The sequence below is a fragment of the Plodia interpunctella genome, chromosome 6 (genome assembly GCF_027563975.2).
Source record: "Plodia interpunctella isolate USDA-ARS_2022_Savannah chromosome 6, ilPloInte3.2, whole genome shotgun sequence".
NCBI classification, from domain to species: Eukaryota; Metazoa; Arthropoda; class Insecta; order Lepidoptera; family Pyralidae; genus Plodia; species Plodia interpunctella.
The window spans coordinates 5430594-5455804 of NC_071299.1; the positions used below are offsets into that span (position 1 = coordinate 5430594).

General features: G+C 33.8%; 1 protein-coding gene across 4 annotated transcripts; it reads right to left on the reverse strand.

The window, feature by feature from the left end:
- Window positions 1-323: 323 nt before the first annotated feature.
- LOC128670843 (uncharacterized protein) lies at window positions 324-23550 on the reverse strand. Of its 4 annotated transcripts, none has more exons than XM_053746850.2 (13): window positions 23360-23550; window positions 22027-22086; window positions 15791-15903; window positions 14855-14954; window positions 14381-14516; window positions 13732-13795; window positions 11674-11780; window positions 11154-11275; window positions 10097-10320; window positions 4712-4914; window positions 3785-3941; window positions 1832-1990; window positions 324-1523 (listed from the first exon to the last, which is right to left on the reverse strand). In XM_053746850.2, exons 3-13 carry the CDS (start codon window positions 15863-15865, stop codon window positions 1407-1409), a joined length of 1464 nt encoding a protein of 487 aa, XP_053602825.1. In that variant the 5' UTR covers window positions 15866-15903; window positions 22027-22086; window positions 23360-23550; the 3' UTR covers window positions 324-1406. The 4 variants fall into 4 exon arrangements, with proteins under 4 accessions (XP_053602825.1, XP_053602823.1, XP_053602824.1 ...); XM_053746848.2 differs by having other exon boundaries at window positions 11674-11801; window positions 23360-23481; XM_053746849.2 differs by lacking the exon at window positions 22027-22086 and having other exon boundaries at window positions 23360-23513.
- Between the last annotated feature and the right edge of the window lie 1661 nt (window positions 23551-25211).

The window sequence follows — 25211 nt, forward strand, 5'->3', positions numbered from 1 at the left end:
ACCCAATTTCAGGAACTTTGACACGCAGATTAATATTGATATAAAAACGCAGCGAACCAAATTAGCATCCACATTGCATAGAGGTTGTCGTTGCGTTACCATAGCGCAATGTGATTGGTTCGCTGTGTCTCACTTCGAATCAACTCGATGGTGAGATGTATATATAGCAAACCTGCACTAAGCCCTTAGCATATAAGTTCCTTAATCCGTTCCGAAGAATGGTACGGTGGAATGTAGTATTATTCACATAAATAGAAGTAAGTGGGTGTCCATTGGGGATCCGTCCTATTATCAAAAAGTACAGATATTTAATAAGAAAATGGTAGAATTGTGTACTTTTATTTAGAGAGACTTTATATAAAATTAAATCTATAAAATATCCTTTCATAAATGAAATTATGTAAAACTACTTAAATATCATAAATCTTTTACTTAAATGTAGCAAGTTAATTAAAAAACCACATAAAAATTATTAATACATAATTGCAAATGTTGTTAGGTCATCATCATTTTCTTACATTATATTGTTAAACGAAATTTAATAGCACCTGTGCGAACATTTTAGGCTACTTCTCATAGATATACTGTAAGATACAGTACAATACTTAACACCACCAACAAAGAAAAAAACTATCATATTCATTACAAGTAAGCTACCATCCTAATCTTCGACATGCGTGCGTCTCTTTTGCGTGCCAAAAGCAATGATATTGAGAATGATTGATGGAGCAAACTTAGAATTTTTGGTAATGCTTTTGGTTTCATGTTCATAGATGTTCTTATATAGGAAGATATAATGAAAATATTCCTATAGTACTAAAACTCATTTATCATTTTACTAATAAGAACTCTGTATTCAAATCTCAGAATGAACTTCAAAGATTAATGCTTAGTAAAATGTCGTCAATAAGTAAAAAAGAAATAGATTTCACTCCGGGAGTGCCGGCAGAAGTGAAAACTTGTATATTAACGTTGTGCATTTTTGACGTCTAACGAATTTTCGCGAGTTTAACATTTTTTACTCAACACAAAAGTGCACAACGCCGCTAAAGAAGTTTTCACTTCAAAAATAAGTCGCTATTAGTTCTATCGAACTTTCTAAAGCCTTTTTGTTAGTTCTTACAATTCATTTTCATACCCTTAGGTTAACTTTGTCTCAAACATAAATTTCGAAGTTGTAATAAAGTGTCGGCAGCACAGACATTTGATAGGAACATTTTTCCGAATAAACTCTCACTGTTGACAACGTGATATTTATGTAACTTATCCAGCAGTATCATTTGGATTTTCAAAAGGACGTCTTAATCATTCTCAAATTTTGATAATTTGGAGAAACTTTTTCCAATTTGGAGAAACTTTTTCCAGTGTCTAACTTGTGAAATATTTGGCGGGTCGTAAATAACATGTCAATCAAAGTAGCGATCGTTCATGACCCGCTTGATCCAGGGCACGTATCCCGCAGTCCTGGTGTATATCCCATATTTCCCCCTCTTCCCGCACCCGTCGCCGAAGCTCGTTATCCCCTGCAAAAAAAGCGCCAAACAAAATTCACCCATATATTTTATTCAGTGAACGGGCAATCAATTTCAATTCACTAAACCATTTTAACTTGATAGTTTAAACCTATACATAAACCATAGAATACATATAACTAAATAGGTAACTAGTACTTTACTGTAAGTAAATTCCACATAGGTATCTCGGTTTTAAGACCACAGCGATTTTTCCAAAACAGAAGGAAACGCGCGCCCTGCTTTCATAGTGTTATTTTGTTAAATTTTATTGTGAACGAAACGAAATATACTTACCTACATAATTATACTATAAATACCTGTAAGTAATACCGCATGTCTCTGTCCCGGCACAGCAGCGGTCCGCCCGAATCGCCTGCACAGGAGTCTCTTCTGCCACGACCTGCGCACACCATATTGTCCGTGATGGCGTACTGCCAATACGAGCGGCGACAAACGCCTTGTTGAATCGTTGACACCTGTAAAATGTATTTTATAATTATAGACGAAAAGAAGTGGACCTAATAAGTTACAAAGGTTCACGAGTATTGTTGGATCGTTGGATTCGAGACTTGTGTACTACGGATACTAACTGAACGATAATATATTTTATAACAAATACATATATAGATAAACATCCAAGACCCGGGCCAATCAGAAAAAGATCATTTTTTATCATGACCCGACCGGGGATCGAACCCGGGACCTCTCGATTCAGAGGCAAGCAATTTACACTGCACTACCGAGGTCGTCAAAAACCCAGAGTATTAAGAAAAAATCCGAATCGGTATAATGTGTTTGTACATGTACAATACATGTACAATAACTAACAACTAAATACCAACTTATCGCATGAGAGCCCATTATTCGGCGGAACTTATATTAATTTATTTTGCTACGGCTTGCTACTACAAAGTATCATTGTATCAAATCATCCGTGAACAGCTAAACAAACTCGCCAATCTTGGCAACACAGCTGGTAAAATTTGTTTCTTGAGTAAAATAGAGATTATTAGTAGTACATTGTGTAATAGAATATTCTCTATTAACTGCCACGGCAGTTTTTAGATGTTCTTTAGGGATTCTTTCCAAAGTCATATTAATCTGAATATACATATTCTCCATTTTAAATAAAAGAAAAATAAAATTATATTATTCCATATAACGCCGAATATAGCTGTCAGGAACTCCAATTATAGGTTGCTATGCAATAAATGGCCTGTTACTCGTATCTGAGTTGTGAAAAAAGAATCAAAGATGAAATTATATTAATAATATTTTTTGTTTTGTATATTATTGTAAAAAAGGAAGTAGCAACAATCATATCGTTTGAAAAGAAACTGCTGCTTGCGGCTCATCGCATAATGTAGGTAGGTACTATCAGATATAAGAACATTAAGTACATGTAATGGTATATCTGTGGTACCATATTATTGTAATTATAGTGTATGACGATGATATAATGGAATTTTATAACACCGCAGTAAGAAGTCTTAAAAAGTATTATGAAATACGTTGAATAATAGAATCAGCTTATTTTGTTTCTTAATCCCCTGTACATGCTTTTCAATTTCCCTCAATGCTTGAAACTTGTAATTTTATTTATCTACGCGTAGCAGGAATAATTAAAATAAATACGTTTATTTAAAACATATCTAATACTTATTTTTTATACGTTTCAATAAACCTGTTGCCGTGGACAGAGTAAAATAGAATGTTATTTACCAAATGAAATTTTACATTGAAGTGTATTTGCAAATACAAAAAATCCTTTCGGTATGTGGATGTAACAAAATATGAAATTATCAGTTTCGGAGAAAACTAGCTGTTTAAGGTAGAGCAAATAGTCAGATGAACGAATAAGAAAAAATGCTAATGCGGCGAATATAATGGAGGATCATAGGTAGGTTAGGACATGTCTTGGACTACGAACGAAATTAATTTTGGTATCCGATCCGTGTTTAATACCTAGAACTGTCTAACTCTGGCTGTTATGCAAATGATTATTTGATTTTGTTATATTCTATTAACGCTAAATATATTTGGCTTGACTAGGCTTAGGCTAACTATAAAATAAATCAATATTTTCACAAAAGCTAGTATTGAATTTCAGGCAACTAAGTGAAACTACTGGACATGGGACGGCACGCAAAATCACGGGAAAACAATCCCGGATTTCCCGGTTCTGGCAACCTTATTCAGAACTCTCCCTACGCAAATTTTCTCGCACTTAACAGAGTTTTTCATAAAGAAACCGTTACTTTTGTTTTTACCTGAGCTTCGTGTAGTACTCTAGTGCCGTGTAAATCCGTTGGTCGTCTTTTTCCCCAACCGAGTATAATGCAGGTGGAGTGTGGGGGTAGCGCCTGCGCAGAGTCCGGGAGGCAGGCAATCCCGTGCCCTAGGTCAGGCCGAGCAGCTGACGGTAGTCTAAAACAAAAATAATGAAGATTTTTCAATTCGTCATTAATTCTTATGCACAAGTGCGCTCTAGCGCTGTCATAGTCTATGGCGATTCTCTGTTATACTACAAGTATTCTATATTATAATACATTAATAATAATTACAGAGAACCATAAATAAACAACAAAGTTTGATAATATTGCCGCTCTGGCATATGGCATATTGTATTTTAGGTATTTCCGTGCATAATCGAATTTACTATTAGTAACACAGATATTTGAATAATTATTCTAATTACAATACAACCAACACTTACATAGTAATGCACATTTAATAGGTGTGAATTCATAGTGAATAAATGTTTGAGAGAGAATTTGTGCCCATCTAAATGAACAAATCCCTGGCAATCAGGAAATTTCAATGATCAAATAGGACGAGAGAATTCTAAAGGACAATCGACGATTAATGGCATTCAGGGACGATTAAGGAAAATATACTTGACGGTATCTTTTCCATTCCTCATCAAACATGGTGGGGAATAAATTTGACCTTTTAAATTGTTTTAGATTTTGTTGTTCAAATAATCATGAGGGTTGAAATTTAAAATACCTTGCGTCTGTTATGGATATGTTTGGGCTAAAGAAGCATATTATTTAGAACAAACTGAACATTTTGAGTTCGAGACACAACTGAGTGGACCAAATGAAGAAAACTTTCATGAAATTATTAGTCTTTGTAATAAAATGTAAAAATGTAGTATTTTAACTAGTATTATAAAAAATCTATGTCCCACAAACCTCAGTAAGGCGACGTCGTTGACGACCGTGTCGGGGTCGTACTGGGGGTGTATGACTGCCTCGGTGACCCTCATCTCGAGCTCGCCGCGACCTCGAGTCATGAGGTCATACTCCCCCAGCCTTATATACAGCTTCTTCCTGACGCAATGAGCAGCTGTTACCACCCACCGCAGATTTATTAATGTGCCTCCGCAAAATGCTTCCTGAAAAACAAGTTAACGCCTAAGTATTATACATACATCCGCACCAAGTTATGATTTCGACGTACATTTCAGGTTTTTGAAATGAAGCTCACTTAATAATTACGCAATGTACGTACATTCGCGTCGGCATCTATCTAAGCAAACGGACGCTTTTTACATCACTCATGTACCTATGTAATGCTGGCTATACATTATAATGTATAGCCATTACATGAGTGATGTAAAAAGCGTCCGTTTGCTTGACGCCCTTGATTTTTGGATATCAATGCTCTGAATGCCGAATATTGTGTGAAGTGGAGAATTCACAGCAGGAAAGTGAACTTAACTCGAAACTCGACATTTCTTGTCTGTGGATTCAACCGGGAAAGTGCTCAGATACCAAGATACTTCAGATTTCTACCACATAGGTATGTTCGAAAATATGCGTGGTAAGAAAAACAGAAATATCTCTAGTATTTAGAATTGAATAATACATTAATAGAAAGGGATATATTTACATTGAATAAATATGTTGCCAAAGGCTTGTTTCGCAAAAGACTAGTGATCTGAATAAATACGGTAGAGCGCACGATGTAGTGAACCAAGTTATGTTTCACATGTAATGTAACAATGTACTCCTGAGAATATACGTTTTAAAATAACGTAATAAGTAAACTCATCAACAAACTGAGTACCTAGTAATAGAGAAATTGCTGTACCTACTGAAAGTCTGTAAAAGTACTGGAAAAGTTTGTAAATGTTTCTTGAAATTATAAAATAGTTTTGTTAGTTTCGGTTCTCTATTTGTTTTTTTCATTACTAAAGTTGTCTTAACTTCAGTATATCCTACTGATATTATAAATGAGAAAGTTTGTGAGGATGTGTGTATGTTTGTCACTCTTTCACACAAAATCTAATAGACCGATTGTTATGAAAGAATATAACCTGGAATAACACATAGGGTACTTTTTATCACAAAATACCTACGGGAGCGAAGCCCCGGGGCACAGCTAGTTGTATATATGTTACGGCTAAACACCGATATTTGAACGGTGGTCTTTAATTACTTGCATACCAAATTTCATCAAAATCGTTCCAGCGGTTTAGCCGTGAAAGCGGTACAGATAGGCAGACAGACTTTTCCATTTCACATTTTAAATATTAGTTTTGAAGTACTATTGTAACGGGGTAGTCAAACTTCACATATCGTTATGTCAGAACTCTAATGAACTAGATAATTGAGTTCATATCATACCCGTATTATTTATATACCTCTACATAGTCAAAGGGCAAAAGTGGTCTTTTAATTAGTTTCGGTGGTTCTTCAATTTAATTACAGAGTATTGAACACTAGTCGCATTAATTTGTTTGCCAACAGCTGCAGAATAATAAATGCAAATATCGGGTTCATTCCTGCAATATAAGGGCATTTAATTTGCAAATTTTGGCGACAATGTAATTCTTGATTTCTAATCAAGAATTAAATTGTCACCAAAATTTGCATCGGAATCACGGAATATTGTTGTTTTGCCACAGAAAATTTTGAATCACCTTGTTGCCATCAATGAAGACTCAATCAAAGGAGTTCACAAAATTTTAATGCAAAAATTTTCGTTCATTTATGAGTTGATTTATGTATCTAATATTGTAAAAGTGCTAACGTTTAGACTTGTAAATATGAGGAACAGAAACCTCAACGAAATCTGACAATGAGTAATTTGAAAATTAGATGAATGCTTTGATGTATAGGTAGCGTCAGGTCGACTTTGCATAAAATTACTCCTGAGCCTGTAAGCAAAGTAAGCGAAATGGGAGAGGGTTCTTGATTATTCTTTATATTTCATTATCTCTAACTGACAACATAACATAATGACTACGGGAATAATCACTTCTTATTAATTATTGATAGCAGTCAAACCGGCTACTCATATAGTTTAAATTTCATCCAAAAGTCAGTCAGTAAGAGCGAGTTACAACTACTAACTAATTAGTCGTAGTTCGTAAGAATATTATATATTTATTGCCTTTTACTCACTTCAGTTATAACTAAAGCATTTATATTTAATCAATAAGTATATAAAAATCTCTTGCGTTACTGAGAGACTGACTGACTGACAGACAACGCACAGCCGAAACTACTTGGCGTAGAAAGTGATGTGTAGGTTCTGAAATTTGGTGTGTAGGTTCCTAGGACAGTGTAGGGGAGCGCTAAGAAGGGATTTCCTGAAATTCCCACGGGAAACGGATTTTTACTTACATACGAAGTTGTGGGCAAAAGCTAGTGACCTATATATTACCAAAATGACCTATATTCTTTCAGCCTACTCGCCCGTTAATGCTAATGCGAAGTCTGAAAACTGAATTAGATTACTTTTCGAGAACAGCTGTCGCCTGCTAATAAATTTCGAAGTCCACCTTCTCCGTATCTTTACAAGCTTTTAACTGACAGAGTAAATATTGTACCTATATCCATTCGGATGGAATCTTGCCACTGAATTTTTTGAAGCATATATCTTCAACTGAGCTGAAATTTTGTACCTACAAATAAGCATGGCCTGATGGTGCACTCAGGAATGGCTTCAAACGTGAGAACTTTTCAACGGATTACTGCACGGACATGTTTCAATAAGATGTCACACATCTCTCTCACAAGAATAAAAGCTTGAGTAAACATTGACATTTGTGTAAAAAACTTATTGGTAATAATAAAAATCGAACTAAAACCATAAACTATTATGAGAAATTGTATGAGAGAGATTGTATGTCATAAACTACAGGAGATAGGTTCTTGAAAGATTTCGATAAAATTCACGAGAACAATGAAACCTATGGGTATCTTTTTAAACATAAATTCGGACACAGCTTCTACTTACCACGGTGTATGAGCAAACGAGAAATTCGTGCCGTGAGCGAACACATGCATATATATATTCGTAATTAGATTATATTAATAATAAATTATTATGTACACATGATATTGATCAGTACACCGACCCAGATGCGAATGTTCATACGAGTATGAGTGGCAACATAGCGAATATCCGTAAGAGTTTGAATATAATAAAGTAATCATAATTTAGTGATGAGCTGCTTGCTTGAGCCATACAATTCATTTGGAATGTTGAATGAACAAACACAACGACGCTACTTTAAGCCGCGCCCAAACTAGACGGTGCCATGTGCAAACATTGTTCTAACACGAGAATTCGATCATCGATATGGGACATACCTACTAATTTTGGCTCGTAATTTGGATTATTTCCACACAAATCTTACTAATAACTACTATAATAATCAAACACCAGCTTAATCGGTTGAATCGGTAATATCTATCAAAGCTACGTAGAAAATAGTCTTAAGTAAAATACAATTGGTATTAATTTTGGCTCGTAATTAGGATTATATACACAAATCTTACTAATAACTACTATAATAACAAACACCAGCTTAATCGGTTGAATACTATCAAATGTGTGGTAAAGGTAATATCTATCGAAGCTACGTAGAAAATAGTCTTAAGTAAAATACGAGAGGCCCAGAGCACCCACCAAAGTCTCTGGGCCTTGGGTTCCTCTTGGTTCACAGGGGTGGCTGGTTGTGTCAGATCAGCCCCCCCGGTTACCTTAGTAACCTTACCATCGCGACAAGATGGGAACCCGTCGGAGGGGTTCACAATACTAACCTAACCTAACCGACACAACTAGGTTTGTTATCTATATGTTTTTTTTTATTGCGGGGGCCTACCGCCCCGCCCTCCGTGCACCCCCTGCTGTCCGACTTAAGTTTTTAACCACTTACTTGACTTTTGATTTGATTGGGTTGCAACATCTAAACTTGAAAATTTTTAAGAAACATTCAGAAAAGTATAGTACGAAACTAGGATAGTACCTAAGAAGTAATAGTATACTATTTCAAAACATCTTATAGATATTTATTACAACTCTTTTTCAGTATTAGTTTTCAAGTGAAAATATATGCAAGCCTCGTAGATATACTCGAGTGTCATAAACTTCAGTTTATGGCCCTTTATGTTGGTCGTTTTCTTATTATGATACTCATCGTATCATAAATAACAACTTGAAATGCAATATAAAAGCAATAGAAGCGCCCCTTGAATTTCACATAATGTCTTCTGCTATCAATGGCAAAACATTAAAATGTAATTTGGAAATTAAACCCAGTATTGCAGGGTTTTATTAATTCGGCTATTGTGACTCTTATATTACTCTCCGTTGTCTGTCTGTCTATCCACCTGTCAAGGCTCGTTTACTTAGCAACGCTATATTTAGATTTATCAAGTTGAATTTTATAAATACTAAGATCTATGGTATCTTTTAGTAGTGAATAAAAGTAAATAAAACATTTAAGAAATCTCCAGATGAGATGATGCAAGCAAATTCAGGCGATGCAAGAATTTGCTTGCATCGCCTCACCTGCTAGAAAAGAGCTGGCGATTTCCAAACGGCTTAACGTACCTTTTCCAAGCAGCTAAGAACAGTCTCGACTAAATTATCTTCCAAATAAAAAAAATTAATCGAAATCGGTTCGGCTCTGGATGCTACGATGCCACAGATGAGATACAGATACATAGACACATTAAACTTATAACTCCCCTTCTTCTGTCGTCAGGGGTTAAAATATCAACAAGTAGACGCGATCAACCTACCTAATTCACGTTGATCTAAAATCGCGACATTTAGTGAAAAGTAACGGTAGTAATATTACAAGAATAAATGCGAAAACCATATAATAAAAAAGTAAGTATAAAATAAGAAAAGTACATTTTACAGAACCCTGCAACGTGGATAAGAATCCTACGTAATCAACAGTCAGTAGATATTTATTAATTAATTTATTACCCGAGACATAATTACAAAAATCGCAAAGTTTCCCTGATATTAACAAATCAAAAGAAAACTTCCAAAACTCGAGCATGTTAGGTTAGATACTTATTACTCGTAAGTACTAATTACTCGCTTGTTATCCATTAAACATGTCGATAATGAGAATCAACCCAAATTATTGAAGAAAATCATGTTATAAATTTCGTCGAAGAAATCAGGTAGCAATAATATATATTTGCAGTTCAAATTCAAAATTCTTTATATATTTATATAAAAAAGCTTACAACTAACTCTACTGTCGACTGCCGAAGTTCAGGTAAAGAAAATAAAGTAAATTATGGTAATTTAATGTTAAGTACCTTATACTTGTTGAGCACAGCGACCTGCCAGGGCCACTTGCCCGGTATGGTGGGTCTTCCCCCTATGATGCGGACCATCTGTTGCATCCTGGCTCGCATCCTCATGGCTGGAGTGCCCCGGAACCTCCCGAGCTTGCCGCACGATGGCGCTGCCCGAGACACCCGTGTGTCTTCTCGATGGAACGCAAGCGCAGGCCGCGGCATCGTTTCTACTAAATTGTATTCTGAAAAAGTATATATACTTATAGATAAATAATTGTTTAACTTTGTAACGTTATTATATTCTGACAAACTAAATTTCAAAAACTATTAATGAAAATTAATTTTAATAGTAGAATATATTATGTAAATTACTCAATTTGATTCAGTGAATTACACAATTATGAATGTGATAGTTTATATGGATCTTATAAATATTAACCGATATACGGTATGTATGTATAGTTTTTTGAAATCATAATAAAAGCGTCAGTAGCAATTTGTGTGTGTAAACACCCGATAAGAAGCCTTTGATGTGTATATTAAAAAGTTTATTTTGTTTACAGAAATTGTTGTCAGAAAATAATATCTCAAGTAACGTTATTTCAAATTTTATTTAGCGCTACGGTTATGCTTAGGTAATGTGTTTAGTATAAATATATCGTTCAATTATTCCATGGAAATATAAAGTCTAACCTAGAAAGACTATCAGAAATCCATGTCTTTCCTTCTGTTACTCGAGCACTACTTTGACTTCAATACTAACAATTTGTGATCGGACTCTTCCGTTACTGACTAAAAGACAACACACTACTTTCGGAGAGTGGAAAGCGTAGGGTGCGTCTCTTATATCTCATTATTCATTCGAACCTGAGCAACTTTTATACATCCTTCAATACATATTAATTCCTTACTGTGTCAAGTCTCGTATATTATCTTATTCATATATACATATTCATCGTAACAACCTCATCTCTGTTACAGGCATCTCTCATTTGAAGCTTTAAGTAGTTAATAAGATTACATACACAATATACAATGAATAATTTGTTAGCTAAGTACCTATGTGCAAGTTCACCTGGGTCCTTTCTCCTCTGCATCCGGCCTCGGATCCAATGCTGGCAGAAGCTGCCTTCCAGGTAGCAGTATGCAGACTGCCTTAGAACCTTCTTCCCACATATTGCTGGCCTTTGACAGAATCTGGGAATGACAAAAATAAAGGACGATTCAATATAAATATTCCGATTATATTCCTGTCCCGGATTCGCTCTGATAAATTCATAATAAATTACACACCTAAACCTTCATCAGGAATCACACTATCTATGGTTGGAAACAGCAAGGAAACCCATGCAGTACTTAGTTTTTGAGTTAATTGAGTTATGTCTGTCTGTTCCTGCGCGGCAGAGAACTTTGTTTTAATATGTATGTGTGGATAAGGATTATTATGTTAGTGTTTGTAGCTACATGTGAGACCATCAGACCACCCGATGTAAACACCAATGTCGGAAACTTCAAAGTTTAACGCTAAACAAAGAAGGTGCCTAATTGTTTGTATAATACCAACTTATAACAAAGAACTTTTAGCAAATACATACCTTCGTCTTACGGTGGTACATTTCTTTGAACAGGAGGTCCACTCAGTCCATGGCGAGAACCCTCGAAACCTTTTTTGGATGTCATTGGAATTCATCTGGCGTATCATCTGGTAAGGGTATAGAAACAACTGAAATAAATTTATTTTATGTCTCTTCATATCTTTTCCAGAATTCAATTGTAAAGAAAATATTATAACATATTTTTAATTTATGACCAATGATAAAAACTCGTTTACCCATAAGTCCATCACATAGCCGTAAGCTGTAATCAACGATTTATTAAAATTAAAGACATTTTTATTAATATCCGTATTGACATAATTAATATCAACAAATGAACCCTATATTAATGAAAAATTAATTATTCATAAATATATCTTGCTGTAGCCATAATAATATGTAATATATTATACCTAGATATAAACAGACCTAGATTAAAATAAAATTGGGAGGAATGTAGCCGCTCAGTTTTATGAAATTTTTACGTACATACCTACTACTATAACAAACTACTTTATATTAAATTGAAACTACTAGCATCTGCCACTGTTTACATAAGAATAAATTCTCCAGACTTGTGAGGTGAATGCCTCTAGATTTCGATAAAGAAAATATTATTTTTACTTCCATCACTGTTTAATTCTTTTGAACATTCATATTTATTTATGTTCGGAATGATACATTGTAAGCGAAATACCGCACATATTATACTAGCAAAAGTACAGTCGGGCTCAGATATAACTGACCGGGCTTACTGACTTGCTACCACGGGTCAGGTTTATCTGCCTGCGACGGTACATGTGATATGAAAAATATATATTATTTCTTAAATGCCAACCTAAAAACAATATTGAATAACAAGAGACATTAAATATTGTTTTCATTATATTTAAGATTTTTGTGATATAATTAAACAGTCAAACATAAATAATTCAAGGATTTTTGATCACTTATTTTACCGAACTTATTAAGTGTAAAAATCAGTATTTTGCAAATAATTAAATTACCCATTCGTTAAAATTCGGCAGACGTTTCATTCCAAAATCTCAGTTGACCAGATCACCTGACCAGAATATTAAAATAGTCTTCGCCGCCAGGAAATTAATTTCAGTATTATTATCATTCTTAAGCTTATATAAACAGAACAAACTTTTAAGAAATACAATTAGACACGTTTAGATATAAAAAAAAAACTAAATTAAAAGTTTAAGAAACACCTGAACTCCGAAGTTTCTATCACCATCTTATCTGCTACAACTACTCTCGATTAAATTATTTTTCAAATAAAAATACTAGATCGAAATCGGTTCAGGAGTTTCAGATTCATGATAACTATTCATATCACTTACACTTCTGAATTCTGCTAAAAATAAACATTATCGATATGCGAAAATCATTAATATCCGCAATTTCCAATGTTTGTTTTCTTGCTTGCGAGTGGTGATCGATTAAAACCACTAGTACACGAGTCAAGAGGTAGTTAAATTATATTAGCTAATTCCTTACCCTTCAGCTCCTAAGTAATATTTATCTAATTGGTTAGTATATTCTTGTATTAAAGATAAAGATAAAATTCTAGTAAGTAAGAAACTCAATAAATATGGTCATACACTAAATAGATGCAATTATTTTAAGTACTGTATTGTAAGTACTGTAGTGTATTTTGAGTAGTATTGTTATACTTTCATTTGCTTGTGAGGTACAAATAACTGATTGCAGATTTAATATTTCTGATTTACGGAGCGGTGTTTAGAAAACTTTCAGATTTTCAGACTCCGTTTTGAAGTGAGATTCAAGTGATTAGTAAAGTTCGCAGATTTGATCAATCTAAAGTTATAGATTGAGGGATTTATAATTCGTTTAAATTGTACTACCTTATAAAATAATACTTGGAAATGGAAATAATAACAAAAATAATAAAATGTTTGGTGGTTAGTAGATTTTCTTTATTTCATGCTTAAATTAGACTGGACGGATTTAGATGAAATTTGGTGCACGGGTATGAAATCTGGAATAACCAAAGAAACAACACAGTAAATAAAAATTAATGTAATTTACCCCGTGAATGTGCATATTTTTTCGGCAAGAACTCCGTCGTTTCTGAGACTTGTCTTCTTCACAACTGTAAACATGTTACATCTCACTCTATCTTATAGTTATTACATCTGATATTTACGATTATGCACCGTCTATAGGTATATTTGTAAACATCGTTGAATTCCGCATTTGATTCTACTAAACAATCAAATCATTACAGTTCGTATTGGGCATTAGATCAGGATAAGAAATAATTGAGACCAAGCAATGAGCTACCTTGCTATTTTTTTAACGGGGTTCCTTTTTTCGCATAATTTATTTCATCCTATTGTTCTTGGGCCAGTATTGCTACACCAGATTTGGCAGGTCTAAAGCATTTAATTTTTGACATACTGGTAAATGTGGCATAAGTAACTTTTAGGTTAGGTTAGATCAAGGAGTCTCCAGCCAAGCCAGTGTCAAGCGCACTTTTATTTTTTAATAAAAGCCGAATCTTCAAAACTAAGAGTTTATTTTTTACGCGGACCCTAGTCTTCGAGAAAAAAATCGGGAATATGCAAGGATGAGAGACAGTTATGCACACATACTTTTAATTACTACGGTCCTCCCAACGATCTCATCTTAAAATTAAAATGAATCCTTTTGTTTCCAAAGGCTGTGTTCCACTGACCTTGCGATTTCTACCCTCAGCGATTTCCCGCATACACTTCGCCGCAGACAATGCCGCCGTCTGGTCTTTTCACCGTTTTGGCAAACACTCCATCGGCTCCATTTCGAATATGAATCCACTTGCACAATATCTAGATCTGAAAAATATTGTTTCTGTTACCGACTGAAAATTTAAAACTTAAACTATTGTGAAGATGCTGATCAACTTTCACCAAGTTTTATATGTTATACATAAGTAATGTAAGGCTAACCTGTCGTAGTAGATTATGTTTTCTGTAAAGTTAGCTTATGTTAGGGCAAATAAATAAGAAATAATAGTTAGTGTATTACGTTATTAGGCTTATCGTTAATAGAAAATACAAATACTCAAATAATTATTATTACGACTTTATTTAATTTGTTAAGATTGTCGAATATTATTTTCTAGAATTAAACCTAATTATTAAGGGGGTATTTAGGTACTTTGTGTGCTTACCTGTATTCAAATTATGAAAGTGTAGAATTTTGTCGTGTCCTTTTGAAGTATTTCTCATTTCAAGTGTCCTTTCATTACGTGATTTCCGGTCGATTTCCACCTAAAATTGAACAATAATACGCTACTTAAGTTTGTGTTATGTTAGTTAATCACGTAAAAGTCACTTTTTGTCTCGTTATTTCAATACCCCAGACTAGCTGCCTATATTTGACCTCGGGTCAATAAATAAAATAAAAATAGACTATTTCAAATTTCATCCAAATCGGCCTAGGGGCTAAGCCGTAAAAGCCAGACAGACAAATTTCGCATTTAAAATATTAGTATGGATAAAATAAATTTAAGTGTATGTATACGTTTTATAAATAAGTGTTGTGTTGTAAATTTAAAAGTGAATGAATTTTACTACTCCCAATTGAATGAAGCCCATATAAAGACGTAACAAATAAATGTAACCTCGGTGTTGCCGTCATGTGATGAATCATGATCATGGGGCAATCTATCTATACGAAACGACTCATAATAATACGATTCCCATTCAGATAACTAGGTCGATCCTTGTAAAAATCCTATAGTTTCCGTACAATATAGTAGCAGCCAATTGATAAAGAAAGACATATTTCAATTTGGCTGGAATCCAGACTTTTTATAGCCGTAAACCATTGTGGTTTGCAATTTTGGACATGGGTATGTCCAATTCTATGCAGATGCATCTACCTATTCACCATAAAGAAATTAGTTATTTATTCAGGAAGACAATGATATGGGTTTGGCCGATATCGAGGCTCCGCTATTTTGGACTAAGTAATCAGACTAAATTAAGTGTTACACCAGACGACTTTAAAACGAAATGGATGTAGTTAATAGTCGTTTTTGGTTTAGCCAGAGATTATATATCAATCAAAACAATTAACGCGATTCAGTAATATGTTGACATACCTCCCTTACTTGGATTGCGCATACGGTTAGAACATTAACGAGAATTACAACAGGCACAGGACAAAGCCCCTTCATATTCTCCGCAGCATCCAGACGCCATGGGAACTCCACATCTGTGAACAACGGGATTGCATTAAGGGAATATTCATGTTAAAGTTATCTTTTCTACTCGTACAAAAGTCTTTCGGGCCCTCATATGAAATGTCAGTTAAAATTTTACTTCATCAATTATGTATCTTATAAAAATGATATGTGAATTGACTAGTAATTTGTTCTTTATTCTATAAAACGATATATTTATAAAAAATGTTTCCTCAAACAAAGAAAACGTTGTAAAACTGACTGGTGTAGAGAAGATTTCAATATGAAAAGTTAGGGTAACTTCTTGGCGTAACGATGCCATTCCAACGATATATTTAATTTTTTCCTGAATATGTATAAACTTTCATAAAGACGAAATGAAATCATAAAAACAAGAGGGAAAGTAACAAACATTCGCGAATAGATTTTTTTTCTATTTTATTACCAATAAAGGACGAAACTAGTCATGGAATATAGAGGAATGATGTGATTGACGACACTGCGACTCCAATTTATTTTTGTTCATTATGATCATATTGGATCGAAAATTGTCATTTATTTTATTCGACTAAAATAAATCTTGTGTAAACTAAATTCGATATTAATGATTTGCAGTATTAGTATAACGTAATAATACTCTAAACGAAGGAGAATCTATAGCACCGATGTAAGTAGAACAAACTAGGGGCCCACCCCGGCTTCTCTCAAGTAAAACCAAATAAATTATACACCTCAACTTTCCTCAGTGATCACACTATCTATTGGTGAAAATCGTACAATAATTTTGCGTTCATAAAGACGCGACACGGGGGACTTCTTTTTATAATATGTAACGATATTATTTAATTTGTGACTTCTTAAAACTGTTTTTTTCTACTTCTCTCTCTCTCTGAGCTCTTCTTATTCTCTTCTTCTTTTAATTTTCTTACTAGTTACCATTATTTGACATCCCTTAAGGCTATGCCAATTTCATTCGTGTATTATGAATGAAGAAGTAAAAACATACTTCTGGCGATAAAGGCTCATTTGGAAATACATTTCTCGTGTAGCTAAGTAATCACTCCAAACGATAATTGACCAGTGCTTTGCGTGTGCTGCAGGCCCATTACGAGCTATCTTAGTCGCACTTCCACCAAGGGATGGTCGATAAGTCGCAAGTCTACTCGGGCTCAAAGATTTATTACAAAGGACAGAATATCGTTACGTGCTTACCTTTTCGGATAACAAGTCTGATGTTCAGTGAAAATAGTGAAATAATTTATAAGGGTCACATATTTATTTAATGGTAACCCTGAACCAAAAAATATTCAAAAGAATACAAAATGGGTATTCATATAACATTCATACAACAAATAACGATGACGTTAGGTATTAATGTAATTGATACATATAAGTTTCTTATTTTAAACTCTATTTACCAAAGTAACAATACGGTACAAAAGCGAAATTAAGGCCCGTGCACACCAACTTGCTGTGCAGCACTTTTGCAACACGTTTGTATTGAAATATAACGTAGGTATGCGACAATATGCGCGTTTGCGCGTGTATGCATTAAAATTTATATACATACATAATTAAATCCTTACAATTTTCTTGTTCATGTTCTGTGGATACGCATGTCAACTTCTAGAATTAGTGAGAAGAAAAGAATAGTGAAAAAATAAAAGTAATACTTAGGTAATCTAAAGTACCTAAGTTTATATCCATTTTTTCTTTTTGAAACATTAATAGAATAAACAAATATCTACGTTAGTAATATGAATGATGTTATTCGAAATATTCATGGGATTCACTGACATCAAAGTAAATTTTATCTCTCGTGCGATAAAAATGGTGATAAAACCTTTATGAATAAAAAAAATCGCGACTTTCACATCATATAAAATTATATTATGGTTGTTGCATATAACCGTACCTATATGGATCGTCTTCGCGTCTGTTAGGAACACAATACCTCAAGAACAATGTAATTAGTGAGTATCGCACAGCTTTATGTTCTCGTCGGAGATATGTCGACATTGTTCCGAAACATGGACAAATCTAGCACGAATATAGTCAAAGAGGTCAAGAATGATTGCGCCTGGCTAGGCACCAAATTGCTAACAATCAAGATACCTATCACACCTTTACGAAAATTAAGTTTATCTTGGGCCTACAACGCAAGTACTTTAGGTCCAGTAAAATAAGGTAACTATTTTTAGTACGCCCTTTCACCTTCTTTTTGTTGGATTGGAATTGGAATTACCGAAAGTCCGGATCATTCGTAAACAGATACTTTTACATTAGAAGTTTCCTTTGCAATGGCTTAGCGAGTGAGCCATTTTTTTTCACGTTTTCACTCCATGGTATATTTAATTCTTGGCTCTTCGAGAATTTATTTCGTTGAAGTTAAGGTTTCGGGAAGTATTGTAGGTAATAAATTCACGGCAAAACAAGATACCAAAAACATCGCGTTTGCCAAATGTTTGGGATTTAAAATATAGGTACACGGTTTTAAATAAATAATGTAATTTGCCAGTATATAGGTACTAACTGATGTTTGTTACTAGCAATAGAAATTTGGAAAAATGTTATTTCTTCGATCTTCTTGAAACTTATTGCAATTGAAAATGAAAGTTTTTATCTACAGGATTTCGATCCTTGAGACCCTTTCCTTCGGGGTTAAAAATGCAAAACTGTTTATTATTTTTTAGAATTTTAACACACGGACTTAACATGCTGTACAAGTGGATGTTATAACTATTTATTTAATTCCTATTTAGGTATATCAAATATACATATTTAATGCTAATATTATATTATATTATATTTTTATTAGTCTTATTTTTTGTATAATAAAAAGATGCAATGTTGGATTAGTAAAAATCACTAACAGAATATGAAATAGATCCTATACATTCTCCTACCTCTCATAGGAATACCCGAAACGTAATCCTTTACGTCTGCCATCCTTACGAATTACCCTTCAAATAAAATTATATCTTTATTTCTGTATATCTAACATCATCAATTCCGTTCATAGCACTACATCTCAGATTCGCAGATACTGATTTTTTTATGTACCATTATCGAATGAGGCATTGAATACGTGTGCTTGATTCGACAGACCCGCGAGGGGCGGCGTCCTCACTAAGCAGAACAGAAGACGACGCGATGCATGTTTGAAAGACTAGCTGACATGTGCCCGGCCCGCAGCTTCACCCTATCAAATTTCCCACAATATGCATACACTATGTCCTTATCTGTACTTCTAAATTATATATCGGAAGGAAAACACCAAAATAATAACAACATCCTGGGGGACGTCAGGAAATCGAGGCTGTTGTATACATCACGGTAAGATTCTGTGCCCCACCGCGCATGTCACAACCAGTTATATCTACTAATCCAGGTCCCACCATGATAACCAACCACAGTTTGTCCTAAATGTCTTATCACACAAACACATAAAAAATCAACAAATCAACTTAGTGCTTCAATTAGCTATTTATGACATTTATGAGTCATTTTGCCAACGGGTACCATTTTCTTATAGAGCAATGCCAGACCACACGTTAAACATTTGATATACCAAATCACATGACGACGCGTCGCGCAGCCTTATTGCACTTGTCGCTCAGCTAGGACGCAGAATAATGATAAGGAAGGGGTGCGGTGGCAGACAATCCATATACCATAAATTCGGCCGTAATCGTAAATCTCACGCACTTGCCGGATATCGAGCGAGAGTTCCTGCCCTACAGACCTCGTCCCGTGCCACTGCCGTGTGTCACACATCATAGAACATACACACTCCGATTAATTTTTGGACCTACTTCATTAAAGGAGGTTCACAAAGGTGCAATTTTTTGCAGCTTTTCACTGACCCCAAGAATGACAATGTATAAACAAATTACACTACATTGAGCAAAAGTAAGTATTTTTTTAATCGGTTGATTTTTTTTTCTTTAAAGGTCTCGAGACCTGAATAGATAAGGGGAGTTACGGCGAAAGACTTTTGATTTGATATCGGAACACATCATTATTTGTATTTTATTACTAATTAAGATCACGGAATAAGACCGAGATGTTACAAAAGACGAAGTATACTTTAAAGCAAATCTATAAGTTTTCTTGACCGTATTTTTCTGTGAAAATTAAAAAAAAAATTATGTTTACTGGTAAATCAACGATCGCAAGATTTTCCTGTGATGCATCAAAATATTTATAATTTAATTAATAATTTTTTAATAAAAACTAAAATATTGCACAAATATTTTTCTTTAAACATCTTAAATATATATTTCTAGATGCAGGCCAATAATCAACTTTTATGGAACGATTCTATTGCAACTCAGTTCAATTTAGGAACCTAATTAAAAATAACTATCGACTTAATTTTTACATAGGTACATATAAAATTCATACATAAAATTCGTACGAATTTGAAATGCAGATCAGTTTAGGTCCTGATCTTAATCGTATTAAGACATGATGGCCCCCTTGTCTCCTGATAACCTCATAAGAGCGCAGCTAAATCAATTTCATTATTTGCTTAAAATTATCTCATAGAAAGACGTTCTGTTCCATAAATAGGAATATTCAAATGCCATAACTAGTAATCACATACTCGTAAATTTATTAACTCTAATTACAACCTAAAATGAGTGATTTATTAATGTATATGCCATAAAATTGCCTAGCCTAGATAGATTATGACGGTTCACTGTAATTGTAAGACATTGAATTGACCATAACTATTTTCTATAGCTATAAATAGCTGTTGTTACATGCAAACAGCCAATGCTACGTATCTGCTATTCTATTATTTATTAATATCAAGTAGGTAGGTACCTAGTAATGAAGTATATTATGATAAATCCGAAGTAAGTTTGTTTGCTTTTTACTTCTTCACGCTTTATCTACTAACCAATCTTCCATACATACATTTCGTTACAAGAGATCCAAGTACAGAGAACGAGATCTAACCTCAGAGGTCTATACTTCATCACGGAAAAAAAAATAAAAAAAAAAAAATTCACCGCGCCGAACTGCGGGAAAACGCGGGAAAGTAAAATTATAATTTGATAGCGTAAAATCTACTAATAGGTATATTAGACGTTTCTATACAAAAAGTAAAGTATTAAATATAATACTGTGCAATTGTAAGTAAACTTATGATTAGATCTATGTCATTATATTATAACCTACAAATAACATAACATACAAATTCACATATTTTTCTATATATCGATTACTGAAAACACTTATAAACTGCCTGGACTGGTCGCTATTATCCTATAATAAATTTGATAGGCATGATAAAACAATGTAAAACTGAAATTTATTCCAGTGGGAATGGCTAGATTACGCAATGGCGGCGTTGATGTCATAAGTTAGTCTATTTCATTATTACAAATTAAATTATGAGCTCGATGTATGTTCAAAGGTCAAGTTATTCGCCATAAACATGACCTTGTGACAGGTCATGTTTATGGTGATTTCATAGAGTTTTCGGCTCGATTCAAATGTGTTCTTTAAACCAATATTTATTACTTGCCTACCTACACGTTTTCCTCTTCGACCAACCTATTATCTATCAACATAATATTTGTTTTAAATAAATATAAATGTATTTTTATTTGTCCATTTATCTATTTGTACATGTTTTCTCTGGAACACTGGACGGATTTGAATGAAACATTTTTGTTGTATGTATGTAGTCGGTGCAACATATATCGTATATATATTTTTTTAATACTGGAACAATCTAACAAGCAGGAAATTTGGTAGAGTATACATATACTTACATTTTATAAAACAAAGTCCTCTGCCGCGTCTGTCTGTCCGCGATAAACTCAAAAACTACTGCACGGATTTTCATGTGGTTTTTACCAATAGATAATGTGGTTCTTGAAGAAGGTTTAGGCGAATGATTCATTATGTTTTTACCCGAGCGAAGTCGGGACGGGCCGCTAGTTACATTATAATGTAGAAAGATACAACAGAATAATTTAAGTACAGTCAACAGTACATTAGGTATGCTACCTAAGTACATTGCAAATGCGCCACTATTTAACGTAGATCCGTGCAGTCGTAACTCAACATACAAACATAGGTGAGGATGTGACTGTACCTACTGCAGAAACACTAAGTTTTAAGTGCATAAACTTAACTTTTAAAGTTTTATTTTCTTCGAGTTACTGTACTGTACATGCAGTTGGAGAGAAAAAGAACTGAAACAATGGAATAAGAGGACAATTACTTACTTTACTTAAGTATGATGTCAAGCATCGTTAAGTAAGGAGACACGTTATCGTCCCTTTGTAGTCTAACTTTTGTCGCTTGAAAACGGAAACTGGAGACATTAACTTAACAATTTGTAGGACTTCTTGTAAAATTAAAATATAATAAATTTGTCATACTCGTATTTAATTCTTATCCTTACATCATATCCTTACAAATTATAAACAAAGTCCTCTGCCGCGTCTGTCTGTCTGTTCGCTATAAACTCAAAAACTATTGCACGGATTTTCGTGCGGTTTATAGCAATAGTTAGTGTGATTCCTGGTAAAGGTTTAGGTGTATTATGTTTTTACTCGAGCGAAGCAAGGACGAGCCGCTAGTATATTCTATACGGGGCTTTTTGTGAAAATGGATCGCCGAAAATAGCCTATTGTGTTAGATTGAGTATATCAAAATGTCAAGCAGAATATTTACACGCAGATGACGTCATCACTTTTGGTAGTCAAATGGCGTTCTTGATTATACAGTGGTTTTATTCAATTTTTAATCACAGCACTTTTTACTATATGCTCATACTTGTAAAACAACACCTTCCAAAAGAAAACAGTGAAAGAAGAACATACAATTTCATCGTGTATATTCAAAAATTCTCAAACCAAATTTTATTAGGACAATACAGCAGATCTCATACATACAGGAGAGGCAAAAAGAAACCAACTCAGCTTCATACTGCACCGTATTTTTCCTAATTGGGGATATTACTCATGATATTTTACTGAACTTTTTATTTTCATTTCTAAAAAGTAATATTGGTAAGTTTTGGCGGCGTCTCATAGAATTTTACGTATAAAATTATGAAAACTGAAAATTATAAACAACATTTATATAACAAGTTGTAACGTAAAAAGTTTGCAAACTCATTTGCTTCAACAATTCCATCACTTAAATGGAAGTACCTACACAAGTTAACGCCAATTCGAAAAGGGCTAATGACTTTCAAATATAATAAAAGAATTTAAAGTTATTAATTATTAGTCTTCGCTCGTGGGAATTTTGAGACAAAATATAGCTTATAGCAATCTTTGATAATGTAAGGTGCACAATTGTGAAAAAAATTTTGAAATCAAACATACAAACTCACAAACTCTTACCTCTTTATAATAATAGTATATATTTAAAATAACATGTTTTTATTTAACTAAATTAGAATATCAATTTAGAGTAAACTTATATACAAGTCAGTTAAAATATTGTGGTACTTACTTCAAACTAAGGTGATCCTTCCCAGACAATCTGAAATTCACGTCCGTACAGTATATTACCGAGGTAATACAATTTATGCCTCGTTTTACCGTTGTATTGTTACTATGCGCGATTTCGGCGACGACGCGTCCGCGACTAGGCCGCTCCTGAAAGTGCGCGCGCGCAGCCGGTCCGATGAAGTTTAGCAATGCCACTGATCTGAATTTGATATACATTCGCTGGAGATTTATTCGTTCGTAATCATGAAAATTGAAGAGTTTGGATATTTTCGTTGGAGTTCCTTCCACTTATTTATACTTATTTATGTATACCACGCATCGTTGCTCTTAAAATGAATTAATTAAAGTCATGAAATACCCTAATTTTGGTTACTAATTGGTAGGTATCTAACGTATATGTAACTATAGCTACTGAGTAATAAGTACTTCCACTTTGTATGAAATAATTAGCTTATCACATGAGTATTGAAATTTTGGGAATAAGTCTCGTAATAATCCGAGTAATAAGGACTTATGATAAATGAGCAGCCAAATGGTTTTGAATAAATTTAACTTTTAAATTTCATTCGAAACCATTCAAATATTATATTTCATTCAAAGTCGTCGAGCCGTTAATTTATATCCCGAGTCCCGCAAATTTAAAGATTATTTACAACACTTTTTTTTAATTCACCGTTAATCTGCCAACGTATCTAATGTACGAGTGAATGAGGTCATTGACTCGTATGTTGTGTAATAATTAATATTATTGACATGAGTAAATCGACCGTACTTCCGGATGAGTTGAATGTATTTCTAACGTTCTCTCGTAATCTTTATCTCGTTATTTGCGTGAGATGCTTTTGGCGTAACTTAAGAATAAAAATTAGGAAAAGAATATTCAGTATTGAACTGAAGTTTGTGTTGTAAGTAGGCAACAAGAGCATTCTGAAAGAAGGTTGATGTCAGTCAGGCGGCCGGTTATAAAATCACAACCAAATCTGCAGAATTTTAAGATTTTTCTGCACGTATCCAGGCCTCATGACTTTACAGTCGAGACAAACATTTTTTTATATCATTGTGATTGTAGTAAGTACGCAGTATGTTACAAAAATTATTAAACTTTTTCCCAATACTTGGATTATCGACCCCACATTAAGTGGGAAAAGGGTAGACGGAAGGAAGAACGTTTATTAAATAACAAAAAATTGCTGACCTCACTTTAACTATTACCTCTTTACAGCCCGTAAAAAGTTTAGTGTTGGGATTCTTGCCTCATACCTATTATACCCAAGGGAAGAAGCGGTGTTATATTAGGTAATGTAGCCCGCCCATCAACCTTTAAGATTTTTAAAAATCATTCTTCTATGCTCGTCTGTTAGGCAAGCTGCTAATTCCTATTGCACACTTAGTATTCACAAAAAGGACAGGACTTAGTATTCACAAATGAAGTGATGATTCTTCCCATAGTAAATAACAAGCTCATAAGATATAGGCTACAGAAAGCAACCTCTAAGATAAATATAAGTAAGTAGTCTATATAGATAGTCACCATTTCAGAATTTATAAAGGCTTTGAAATAAGTGTCTATAGGCTCTGTCTACCTCGTAATGGATAAAAACAATAAGGAGAAATCTTTACCAAACATACAATTTTATGTAGAATTGACGCCGTGTTAATCTATTATTGTATTATACCACAATTAAATTCTCATAGATTTGTTCCTAAAAAAACGGTAGAGTGTGGAGAAAATGGAAGTGGAAATTGACATTACGTGCCGACATCGAATACATTAGAATAAAAGTAAGCGAATAACTACTCAAATATTCTCATATCTGTAATTTTTCCTAAGAAATTATGTTAATAAATGAATA